We start from the raw sequence: 12,734 nt of genomic DNA on the forward strand, positions 1-12,734 counted from the left end.
TTTTACAGTTCTTAAGAAAATACCAAAATTTCAGTGTAAATGTTCCAAATTTTACACTAAAATTTCAGGAACTTTCATATGTAGCAAGTCTGCCGTTCCATTTCTACGTTTGGTTGGGTCAGTCATTTGATGGTAGTGATAATATGCATATGTGATATAAAAGGATAACAATATACATGTGAGAAAAATGTTCTCCTGAAGTTTATTATGGTACGATTGAATTTTGAAAAAGAATGCAGATTAAAGAAAAACAAAGCCCTCATGAGAAACACCTAAAGCACAAACTGGTATTGTTGTACCTACTAACCATAACCAATGTACAGTGGAAGTTCATCTAAAAAATCCATTCAAGTTATTGTTTCTTGTAAACAATGTACAATAAAATGATCAACATATACTAACTTGAGATTGTTTGAGATAGTCAAGAACAGATATAACAGGAGATACAGATTTACAGTAATTGTAATAATCCAATTCCGGCGTCTCCAGTGCATCATACCAGATGACCAAGAGGGCATAGGAACAAGAAGCAAATGTACAGGGCTTGCTTTGCAAAATCAAAATCTGACCCATATGCTGTCCATGAGGTGAACTGGATCCAACAATTACAATAGCGATGGGCCTACTATCAATCCCGCCAAATCAGGCAATTTTATATTGCTCCAATAAATACAAAAGAACCATCCTAAACAATATTGTGATTTCATGAGCTATGATACAAATGGAATAAATAAAGGGAAAGAGATCCTAGTGTAAACAGGAACAACGTATTTCCTTTGTGTTCATTAAATATCCTCCATCAGCTCGTGTACCAGCTCCGGATTACTGTTCAGAGAGCATTTCGTGGATATCCTTCTGGACTATCTGGTATTGGTCTCCAAAATAATGAATTTAACTCCATAATTTACGCCTTTACTTTATAGAATGGTGTATATCTCACCAATCTATAACTGAGGCTCCATTATATGACAGTTTCTTATGAATTCATTCGAGTAGTTCACATGTCTTGTCCAAAATGGCTGGAGATGTTTAAAACCAATATCCAGCCATGGTTTACTTTGCCCATTGTAATGTATGACTGCTGCTTTCTGAACGCTAGGGATATCAGTCTTTTCCTGATACCCCAAGCCTAAAAGATGCCATGATGGGTCAATAGGATGAACATGACCTCTAAATGCTATAAGGCCTGGTGGTAATGTTCCAAGCCTCCAAAGTGTGAAGTCTGAGTTCAGATTCTGCAGAGAAAGAAGGTTGCATGAATAAGGCAATGTAGCTCAATCACATCAGAATGTATTTAGAAACATTAAAATAAGGACCAAACATAGCTCTCAAATGTATGCTGTATGCTCATAAAATGTATCCAGCATCATTCCATATTCCTTTTGAAGCAATCAAGAGAAAATTCCCAAGTTTATAACAGTTCAATGGCCATATATAAATAAGGGTATATGGCATATTAGACTTCCAATAGCTGAAACTATTCACCTAATTACTATACAATGGAAAAAAGGATACAATATAAAAGTGATTAGCAACTGCGGTGTATGTATGAAAAGGTAATGGCATAGATGTTTTACCTCCTTGACCCAATGGTGGTATTTATCTTTAATAGTTGTCTTTCTCCATGCACTCAGGTCAAAAATATTCATGCCATACGCCCATGCACACTCTGCAGCGTCGAAGTTGTTGGCAATAAGGGGATGGGAGAAATTAAAATAATTTCTGAACCTCTTGGACATCACCCAAGCATCTCCACCTCTGCAGGTCTCAACAGCTCCATTTACCTTCCCAGCTAGATCAATACCCCAAAGCGATGACAAGTCCCGCTGGACAACAACATCGTCATCAAGAAATACAACCTTGTTGAGGCCTGGGAACAACTATTGTCACAGAGTGCAAGTGTTATTATTTGATTTTAGACCTTCAAGGAAAAAAATGTAGATTGAAAAAAAAAATACTAAGTTGCACCACTATATATCTGTAAGTTATAGGAAAAGTTCAGAAACTTTAAAAAAATGAAAGAAACTTGCGTCACACTAACCATGGAACATTACAAATTGTTGTTTATTACAGACTCTACAAGAAAATATGAATGTGCACAAATATTATTTACAATCAAAACAAGGGAAAAAACTTCGACCCTGTTGACATTGCTTCACCTCAGCTTTCTATTACATATTACACATCCTTAAGTGTTCATTAAACTATGCAAAAGCTGACGAAACTGTACTGAAAATAAGTTAGAAAAAATTAGCATACCTCAGGCAAGTATATTCGGATATGATTGAGCACAGAAGTATATGTTGGACTCCCTGCCTGTAGCTTGGCAGCAAAAACCCTTGGGGTATCACCTACACTGGTGCTTGCAAGGTGATTTCCATGGAAACGACTTCTGGCTGCATGCTGAGTTTCTATAGCTTCAAAAACTGGCACATTTTCTCTTGTCAACCAATCAAACTGGTGAACACCTTTCACCTCAACAATGGCAGGAGACAGAGGATTCAAAGCAAACCATGAATGCATAGCAGGGTAAGTCTTCTTGTCAGTAATGACATGGAAGACTATCCTGCCAGGCTTCAATGATGATCTAATTGTTGAAGTAACCACAACTGAGGCTGCGAGGATATTATCTGATGCTAAAACAAAGTGGAAATAGGAGTTGTCAGAAAGACGAGGGATCAACTCCGGTGGCGGGAGTTGTTTCCTTGCAAGAGCATTGGATGAGTATTCATCAGTTAGACGCAATGAAAGACAATGAAGGCCTTTTGGAATAGCAATTGCTGCATAGTGTTTGTTTAACTGCTCCGATAACCTCGAGGTTCTCAATTCCCTATCCATGCTCTCCATCTGCATGAAATGATTCAGGCAATGAAAAGAAAGGTACTTGCTGAACAAGAGATGCATATTAGCTGATACCTCCGTTCCAAAATATAAGCATTTCTAGGTTGTTTGGCATAGATTAAGGAGATGTCAAGAGATTCCCTTTTAGTCACTTCAGTGGTTAATTTTTGTTCCAAAATATAAGCATTTCTAACTTGTATTTTGGAACGGAAGTAATACTTAACTTGGAGTTGGAGACCCTCAAGTGCAAATTTAGAAGGATGAGAAATTGAGAGCCATTAGATAGTACTAATATTGCATTTATTGGTGTAAACAAGTTATTTATTTTCACTATTAAAATATGCATTCACATTCAATCTTTAGCTATATGGAAGCTATCAATTTTAGCATGTAATGCTCCTAATTAATAGCGAGAAAAAAAGTTGCCTGGACAAGACAGTTTGTCCATCACCATCCAACACAATAGCATCACTGCTACTCAAAGATAACCAGCAATATTACCCAATAAGTGACACAAGCTTTACAGTGGATTATGAAGAAAGAAATCCAAAAGTGATGTCCATTTTAATATAAGTTTCAGCACCAAAATAACCCATTTGAGAAACTTGACATGTTCGGACTGAAAAGATAAGATGACTACTAGTTCAATGATTTTAGGGGGGGGGGGGGGAGGAAGAAGCTAGTTACCGTGGCCTTAAGCCTAAAAGCAAATGACCTTAAATCATAATCATTATTCTTCATGTCCCAGATAAATTCATCAAAAGAGTCTGGGACCTTTAGATCAACAGGTACTTCCTCAGAATTTATTTCATCAAGCACCCTATACAAATCCCTCACGATCCTCTGCACATTAGAATAAAGAAATCAAATAAGAAACTTAGGAAATCCTCAAAACTGAAAGGAAAAAAGGTAAATGTCAAAGGAGATTTAGTACCATTGAGCCATCATTGCCCCTACCAAGAAGGCGTGGGCCTAACCGTCTGCCCAAACAATCTGATAGCAACAACTCATGAATTAATAACCAGTCACTGACCAAACAAATTTCAACTATAAACAAATTTGAACAAATGAAGAGTATGATGGATCAGGAGCCACAACAAAAAGGAGAGATAAGTAGATAAAGAATCATTGATACATGACAAAAAAACAACATAGGCACCGACTAAAACAGAGCTAACATAAAGGCCCAGATAACCACCATAAGGTTAGGAAATGTCTGTTTAAGCCCTGAATTGAGGAAAAAAAGTAAGCTTGTACTAAATGCTGTTACACATTTAGAACTAAAAAGATCAGCAGTCCTTTTTCTCCCAACAAGGAAATCACTACCATTTACATTGCTAAAATCAGAGACAAACAGTCTGCTACAGTATTGAATTCAGGTATCCAACATATGAAAATGGCATAGGGCAAGATTTCCGGTCCATATAAATGACAAAAAACCAAGTAGGTATATATAACAGCTTATGCCAGACAAATGACTTATTAGAACAAATAAAATCATTCGCTGGGCACAATTTGGTATTCTGATTGCTTTAGCAACTCCAACTCTCCAAGCATAAATGGTGAAAGTTGTTCCTGCTTTTAGCATAGAAAGCAAGCGGCATTTCATATATTTCACGTTGACAGCTTAGTTACAAAAATGTTAGGGCAATAAAAATAAAGTGCCTAATTTCTCACAGAACCATCAAGATACATTATTTTGAATCATGAATGTCATCACACATAAAAGCGATATAAGCAATCATTATATCATGAGATAAGTGGTAACAGTACACAACCTGCTTTGTAGTAACCTTTTTCTATAGGAGGCTAAAATAAGCGGTTTTGGAAGCTTAGGTAAGCCAGGGAAACAGCTACGCGGCCAACTAAGCAAATATGCAACGAAAATACGAGGCCTAAATAGGGGGCCACAATATTCTAGCGACGGCAAGTGATAGTAGTCATCTACCACCAAAGCGAAAGCATGCTCTCCATTTCATGAATTTAGGTTAAACATGACAAAGCTATGAGCCCTCTGGTTGATATCTACCCACCAAGCTGCATAATTCACGGTGCGGCACGCGCATTACACCATCCCCCGGTGTAGAGGTAATCTAGAGGCAAACTATATAAAGTCTTGAAGAGGTAGCAAACTAAGTAGGTTGCTGTAAAGATCCGTAGGCCATTTGAACAGCACCATTTGCAAGAAAGGGGAGTAGAAGGGGGGGGGTGGAGTACCTAGGGAGGAGCACTTGTTGAAGCCCTCGAGGGTGACGAGGGCGGTGAGGATGAAGACGAAGGGGAGGAGGAAGGCGAGGATGAGGACGGTGTGGAAGACGGTGCGGTAGGAGAAGTGGCGGGCGGCGGCCTTGAGCTTCATCAAGTCTAGCAGGCCATGGCCGTTGCCGCCGTTGCTACCGGCGCCGCCGCTGGAGATGGTGATGCTCCTCATGCTCGGCGACAGCCGGATCTGCATCCTCGCTGGGCCCCGCCGCCGGGCGCCGCCCCCGCTGCTCGCTCCTCCTCGTCTTCGTCGTCGTCGTCCTCTCCGCAGCCGGCGCGCATCCACGGTCCCCGCCGCCAACGACGCGGCTCAGAGACGGCATGACAGCGCGGAGGCACCGACAGGGCACGCCGGGCCGGCCGGATCCGGCATTGCCGCAGCTCGGTCCGAAGAAAGCCAAGGCGATCGACCCCCACCACCACCCCGCCGCCTACTCCAGCCGCGTCTCCTCTTCGACTCCCCCCGGATCAAGAAATCTCCGGGCCCCTGGCGCGCAGCGGGGGCGGGCGGGCGAGGGAGGGAGGGAGGGAGAAGGCAGTGGAGGAGGGGTGGGGGTGGGTAAGTGGGGATCGTGCGGGGAGGGAAGGGTTTGGGGCTCGGGGGATTGGGGCGGGCGGCGGCGGCGGCGAGGAGGAGGGGGGATTTGACCCCGACGAGAGGAAGACCGCAGGAAGGAGAAGAGGCCGGGTCGGGTCGGAGTGTTGTTGCGTGGTTGGGTCGGGTCAAACCCAACCGGGCATGGAATGGAATGCTACTCTGCTACTACTACCTAGCTCCGTCTAAAATGATTTATTTTCTTAGACTAGGTACAATAGTAAACTATAAGCCAATTATAAATATATTTTAAAGAGATATAAACGTATTTTAAAGAGATAGGAAGGAAAAGAGAACAGAGGTGAGCTCCTAATTTATAGCCAGCTACATACGAACTCCAAAACACAGTGTGTATATGACATGTGAGACCATGTACTAATGTTTTGGTAGGTAACTATTGTATGAATTGGCTATTAGATTGACTATAGATGGATTGGAGCTAGTAGTTGTCTATACTATTGAATCTTAAGAAATCCATCTAAACGGGATTCCGTCCCATAGTCGTTTCGATATTTGGTCGGATTCTCTTGTTTATCTAATAAATATTTTATTACATATCTATTATATTATAAGATTTTTTGACATCATGTAAATACATAGATAAACTCACAAAGTGTTATAATATAGGAAAATGAGAGTACTACGTTTGAGCAATAAATGTGCGTGAGTTCAGTAAATTATAGATAAATACGTTAAATTTGAAAATCAGTGGATAAATATATTGGGACTTAAAAAAGGTAAATGATATTTTAGTTTTTTTAGCTTCGCATAGATATATATGAAGTGGGCGTCTTTTCAGGTCAGAGGGATTATATTTTTTTACTTGAACTTTGAACTTTTAGGATTAACGTTTAGCCATTTATCTTAATGGAAAATCTATATAATTATTAGTTGTTTGGTTATGATTTGTTTTGTTATTAAAAGTACTTTAAACATGTTTATAGTTTAGCATATTGATATAATTTTTTAGTGAGACAAGTGGTTAAATATGGACGTAAAATTCAATAATGTCAAACAGGAAAACAATTAAACAAAGGGTGTACTTTCAGGAATTTCCAGGAAGGAGATGGCTACATTGCTTACATACAACTAGCACAGCCCACGTGGTAGGAGTATTATTGGTAGGCATGCTACTGCTAGCTTTTTTTCCTTTTATAAATTTACACAAACCAACTACCTAATTTGTATTATTTTGTAAGAAAAATGGTTAAATTCCGGTTTTACGCCCAGAACGTATATATGCAACCAAATGTTATAATATGGTTTGTTAGATCATAAATATTTGACGTTTAAAATAAGATTTAATCAATCTTTTAAAATTCCGACTAGAAATTACATATTACAATAAGTTTACAAGATCTAATAAGTTTATGATATTAGAATTTTTTTCAGGAAAATATATGCATATTATTTTGTTTAATTGAGCAGTTGAGGATTATTTATGGTTAAAGTTTTAAAAGTTTGATCGAATCAAGTTCTAAATATTAAATATTCTGATTGGAGGGAATAATAGCTAACGATAATTAAGAGATTAAATGCAAAGTGCTATGTGAATGTTATGACTGGGTTAAAATGTGATGTTGTTTGGGGATAAGTTGTCAAATAATGCAATCCTATCTTTTTGTTTTTGCTTGTATTTATAAGCCAAAATTTATTTTTTTCACCTTAAATTTGGAGTAGATTTTGGTGTTTTTTTATTATAGTTTATTTTTCTAGCCTTAATTTATAAATCGCTAGGAACACATATATATAAAACTATTATTCATAAATTATTTTTTATTTACAAATATCATTTGGCTTTTTTCCTCAGGAAGCCACACAATCACCCCATGATTTTTGTGTGCACGCTATGTTTGTTCTCTGGCTAGCGTAATTTATATTCTAACCAGATGATATTTCGAGAAGTTGAGGGCTACGAATGTGGTATGGAGCACTCATTTGAGTCATGTTTAGATGGAAATGTAGGATTAGGGGTCGTTTAGATGGGGCTAAACTTTTTAGCCCCATGTCACATCGGATGTTTGGACACTAATTTAAATTATTAAACATAGGCTAATAAAAAAACCAATTTCATAAATGAGTGCTAATCCGCGAGACGAATTTTTTGAGCCTAATTAATCCATAATTAGCAAATGTTTACTGTAGCATCACATAGACTAATAATGGATTAATTAGGCTCATTAGATTCGTCTCACGAATTAGTCCAAGATTATTATGGATGGATTTCATTAATAGACTACGTTTACTATTTATAATAAGTATCCAAACATCCGATGTGACTAGGGGCTAAACTTTAGCCCCTACAACCAAACACCCTAGGTGTTTTGTTTGATGCACTCACAAAATTTGACTTGTTTTCAATTGGGAACCCAGGATTTGACCTACCATGCCAATCATATTTTTGTGGACCAAAACCCTATGTTCGAAAGGTCATCAAAGGCGAGAGCTTCCTCACCTGAATTTTTATTTAAGATATTTGCCTGAAAACCCAGGCATGATGGTTATAGAGAAATGAAAGACAAAGAGAGCTAAGGCTGAATTTGGAGAGATTATAGAGCCGAACATAAAACACACAAAATCACTTGGGATTTCTCTATCGTGAAATTTGACCAAAACCTATTGACCTCGAACTTTTTTTTTCAAAAAAAAGTGTGTCATATATCATATACTCCCTCTATTTTTTTATTTGACGATGTTAAATTTTGGATCTACATTTGATAGTCCGTCCTATTCAAACTTTTTGCGTAAAAATAAAAAATTATAAGTCATACTTAAAGCTCATTTTAGTAATAAATCAAATTATAAAAAATAATTAATAATTATATAAATTTTTGAATGAGGCGAATTAGACGCAAAAGCCAACTGCTTCAAATAATAAAAACCAAGGGAATGCGTTTTTAGGGAAAAAAATATATATCACGTGATACATGTGAAGTTAGCCTAAGCAAAGCAATTACTCTGGTAATGTCTTCTGGCCTAGCTTGAGGGAACATAATTACTTGGAGCAATCTATGCACATGGTGAGCATCAGTTCTTCCCTTTTCTGCTACACTCTGGCAAAAGCGAGAATCAATTTCTTTCTGCATCTAGGTAGTAAGCAGCATATGCACTCCCTGCAATACCACATTTGCGTGAACAGGCAACATAAATATGTGATCCTAAGAGTGGTGAACAAGGATGGAAAAAGCAAGCCATTTTGATCCAGTGTCATATTTCCATTAATTCTCTGTTAAATACAGCATTGAGATTATCACTGTAGCTGTGGTACAAATACTGACCTCAGATAGTATCATAACTTATTTATGCTTTTTCTCTTTCTAGAAGGTAGAGCTACAGCTTGAAATGAGCTCATCTAAACTGAGTGCATTGGTAACTAATCAAATTTGACAAGAAGGCACCTAATCGATTAGAGATTTACTCTAGTTTAACAAAAAATAACAAAAAATATCTCGAGATACCGGTATCTCATGTACCAAATTATTTTTGATCGTTAGATCTAACACTGCATATCCTACTCAACTAGATGAGATGAGGTTATATAAACTAATCAGAAAAGGAAGCTACTGCAAAGACATACCATGATAGCAGCAAATGGCTTTCAGAACCGATGTAGCAGCAAAACATGACCAACTTTTAGTGAGACCAAACTCGCATCTTATTTACTGGATGTTTTTTGAAGTTTCTTATTTACTGGATGTTAGTAACCGAGAAGTATATATAACACCAACTGCTACTAATTGGTAAGTATAAACAAGCTACAAATAGGCTCAGTACCACAGTGCAAGAGCACCAAACATCTTCACCATTGGCATATATTTACCCAACAATCATTTCAAGATACATCAGCATATACAGAACATGATAAGAAAATGCTAAGAAGTGCATTACTAAACCTGAAGAAAACTGTTCCAGCATGTATCCAAGATATTAAGAAAAGAGAACAAAACCATAATATCACATTCATAGATCAAGTACATGACATGGAAAACAATAAGGTCATCAAAGTTGCCTTAATCCAAGCAAAACCCAAGTTGCACACACATTAACCAGCCCTTTGTACGCAGGTACCATGCCATTAGGCCCATTACTATATCAACATTTACAGAAACAGAGAAGAGTAAAGCCAAAGTAAAATGAATTAGAACTCATCATTAGTAGTAAAATGTTCATCGATTTCATGTAAGTAAACAGCACTGCTTCAGTATGGAAGCAAGCGTGAATGAATGGAGAAGTATGTACATTTGTTGCTTATGAGAAGGCCTATAACTACTATATACCAGTAGAGGAAGATCAAGTCTTTAGTTTCAGACTGATGAATCAAAAAATCATCAAAACTTTGACAAAACACAAAATAATGTAGGCTCACACTGAACCAACCTTCATGGCTGCACTTCAGAATTCACCCTCAGGCTTCATTTCAAGAAGAATCAGGGACCTCCTTTCTCACTGCAAGAGTCAGCAGGGACTTCACTTCTACTCTTGTGCAGGATATTGGCTAAACACAGGTTTCCGGTGGATGTGAAGAGGCTCTGAAACACGCCTGAACTAACTTGTTTGTTTTTCTGCTCTCCCTTTTATAGATCAAGGGAATATCTCCAAGACTTAACATTTATCCCTGTGACTCGATTTTAACAGCCTAATCCCTTTAGCCTAGACGTAATCCATGCTGACTCAAACAAATTCTGTGACTCTGAAGATAAACCTGGTGGTACTGTAGCTGGCCATGTTGCCGTTGACGCCTCCTGATCGTTCTGCAACTGTTTCTTCCTGCGCCTGTAATACCTGACAACAAATGTGTCCCTAACATCTGCTGCATTGCGATCATTCACAGAGCTGTCACTGAGGGTTGATTCCTCTTTATGTGAACTGTTATTGTGAGGCAGCAGATCTAGACCAGGTTTCTCGTTTTGCAAATGCATCACCGTTGACGCCTCCTGATCGTTCTGCAACTGTTTCTTCCTGCGCCTGTAATACCTGACAACAAATGTGCCCATAACATCTGCTGCATTTTGATCACCACTGACTGTCTTCGTCTCCTTATCTGAATTTATATCAGTGGGAACCAGGGTACTGCAATAATTCATAGAGCTGCTACTGAGGGTTGATTCCTCTTTATCTGAACTGTTATTGTGAGGCAGCAGATCTAGACCAGGCTTCTCGTTTTGCATCTGCATCACAGAAGAAACTATGTGCTCAGGAATATAGATATCAACAGTCTTCGTCTCCTTATTCAAGTTTGTATCAGTTGGAACCAGGGCATTGGAATCATCCATAGGGCTGTCACTGAGGGTCGATACCTCGTTATCTGAACTGTTATTGTGACGCAGCAGACTGAGATCAAGCTTCTCGTTTTGCATCTGCATCACAGAAGAAACTCTGTGTTCAGGAACATTGATATCAGCACCATCTTTGACAGTCTTTGTCTCATTTTGCATCTGCATTGCAGAAGAATCTTTGTGCCCGGGAATATTGATATCAGCCTTCATGTTTTGCCGTTGCATCTCAACAAGGTCCCTGCAATCGGCAATACTGAGATCAGGCTTCCTTTTCTGCTTTTGAATCACATCAGAATCATCAACAGAATTGGTGACACCCCGAGAACCAACATTTCGGCTGAGATCATCCGTCTCCACCACCACATTGGGATGCACATTGACCCTCCTCTCATCACCTCCATAACAATCCACAGAAGATGATCTATCATCAGAGCACGCTGTCAGCACCTGACTCAGATCATTAGCAGCTGGCTCATCATCAGAAAATTCAGTTTCTCCAGGATAGGCAGGTTGTTCTTTGAGAAGCAAGAGAGCATCTAAAACATCTGTCTCTTCTTCGGGTGGCCGATCCGCTTTCATCACATGCTGTTCTGGCAGCGCAGATCGCTTTCGCCGTGGTACATGAAAATTCAAGATATCTGTGCCACCCTGAGCGTCGGGCTTGTTCTTGCAGAGCGGCTCATGCTCTGACCAATTACTTTTTCTCTTGAAGCCCTTGCCACAAAACTGGCAGAAGTGCCATTGAGGACCATCAGAAGCCATCTCTGGATCACAGCAAGGTCATGTCAGAGTGATCAATTAAGGAGGATTAAACAAGCAAGCAACTTTATCAAGCAATAACCTGCAAAATGTGAACACCATGCTGTGATGAGTTAAGAAAGAGAACAAACGATCAGATTTCTCAAGGTAACACTAACGATTTGCTCCTGAAACAAGAACAAAGAAATGGATCAGCAAGAACTCACAGAACCGACCCAAAAGATTGGCTCATTGCATAATATTCTTGGCATGAACACAACAACTCAAGAACTGAACCAATAGCGATTTGTTGCTTTATTTCAACCATTTAGCCAAACACGGAGGCACCATTTGATCACAGAACCAAGAAAAGACAGCACTAACCTAGTAGCCACTGCAATGTGAATCGAATCTACACGGTAAATACTCGAGCTTTAGATCATAGGATGGGCACGGAATCTGTACCTGAATGCGCGGGGGATTCTAGCCAACTCGGGAGGCGATCAGCTTCGTCAGGAGAGGCAAAATCCTGCAGGCCCGAACAGCTGAAACAAACGGACGCACGCGACGCATTAGCATCGATTCATCGAACCAACCAGGCAAACAAAACCAAGAACGCAGAGACAAGATCAAGAACTGGAACCCAGACCACCATGAACAGCAACCAAAAGAACAGCAAGAACCCCACCCTCAGATTGATCCAGGTTCAGCCGTTCAGGTCCCAGGCAGCTTCGCAGGTTTCCAGGTTCTTGGCGGGAAATTCCTTCGCTTTCGCAGGCGAAGTGGAATGGCGCTCCCTAATCCCCCCCCCCCCCCCCTCCTCCCCTCGCGCTCCTTGGAGCTCCTCTCTCGGTGTAAACGGGCACCGAGCGCGCGAGCGCGGGCGCGGGGGCGCTCCTGCTCTTTATAGGCCGCGGCATCCGACGAACGTGGACGCTGCTGCGTGCTGGGTTCATCCCTGCCTGCCGCTGCGGCTGCGACAACGCCGCCCCGCCGCGGCGAGCCGTGGAAGCGGCGGGTTT

General features: G+C 39.9%; 2 protein-coding genes across 4 annotated transcripts; both read right to left on the reverse strand.

The window, feature by feature from the left end:
• Positions 1-521: 521 nt before the first annotated feature.
• LOC102717208 (probable galacturonosyltransferase 13) lies at positions 522-5,586 on the reverse strand. Its single transcript, XM_015843227.2, has 6 exons — positions 5,059-5,586; positions 3,776-3,834; positions 3,529-3,684; positions 2,260-2,847; positions 1,578-1,880; positions 522-1,235 (listed from the first exon to the last, which is right to left on the reverse strand). Exons 1-6 carry the CDS (start codon positions 5,294-5,296, stop codon positions 945-947), a joined length of 1,635 nt encoding a protein of 544 aa, XP_015698713.2. The 5' UTR covers positions 5,297-5,586; the 3' UTR covers positions 522-944.
• Positions 5,587-8,679: 3,093 nt separating this feature from the next.
• On the reverse strand, positions 8,680-12,499 carry LOC102717487. Of its 3 annotated transcripts, none has more exons than XR_001551644.1 (5): positions 12,401-12,499; positions 12,178-12,257; positions 11,816-11,900; positions 10,076-11,738; positions 8,680-8,811 (listed from the first exon to the last, which is right to left on the reverse strand). XR_001551644.1 is itself a non-coding variant. In XM_015843288.1 (5 exons), exons 4-5 carry the CDS (start codon positions 11,734-11,736, stop codon positions 10,327-10,329), a joined length of 1,218 nt encoding a protein of 405 aa, XP_015698774.1. In that variant the 5' UTR covers positions 11,737-11,738; positions 11,816-11,900; positions 12,178-12,257; positions 12,401-12,499; the 3' UTR covers positions 9,862-10,326. The 3 variants fall into 3 exon arrangements, 2 of the variants coding, with proteins under 2 accessions (XP_015698774.1, XP_015698773.1); XM_015843288.1 differs by lacking the exon at positions 8,680-8,811 and having other exon boundaries at positions 9,862-10,437; positions 10,630-11,738; XM_015843287.1 differs by lacking the exon at positions 8,680-8,811 and having other exon boundaries at positions 9,862-11,738.
• Between the last annotated feature and the right edge of the window lie 235 nt (positions 12,500-12,734).

The sequence above is a fragment of the Oryza brachyantha genome, chromosome 12 (genome assembly GCF_000231095.2).
Source record: "Oryza brachyantha chromosome 12, ObraRS2, whole genome shotgun sequence".
Classification (NCBI taxonomy): Eukaryota; Viridiplantae; Streptophyta; class Magnoliopsida; order Poales; family Poaceae; genus Oryza; species Oryza brachyantha.

Coding starts and splice junctions, on each gene's coding strand:
- LOC102717208 (XM_015843227.2), bottom strand. CDS start 5,296: ATGCAGATCCGGCTGTCGCCGAGCATGAGGAGCATCACCATCTCCAGC. Junction 2,848..3,528: donor CTTTTAGGCTTAAGGCCACG/GTAACTAGCTTC, acceptor CATTTCATGCAG/ATGGAGAGCATGGATAGGGA. Junction 1,236..1,577: donor ACCACCATTGGGTCAAGGAG/GTAAAACATCTA, acceptor CTTTCTCTGCAG/AATCTGAACTCAGACTTCAC.
- LOC102717487 (XM_015843287.1), bottom strand. CDS start 11,736: ATGGCTTCTGATGGTCCTCAATGGCACTTCTGCCAGTTTTGTGGCAAG.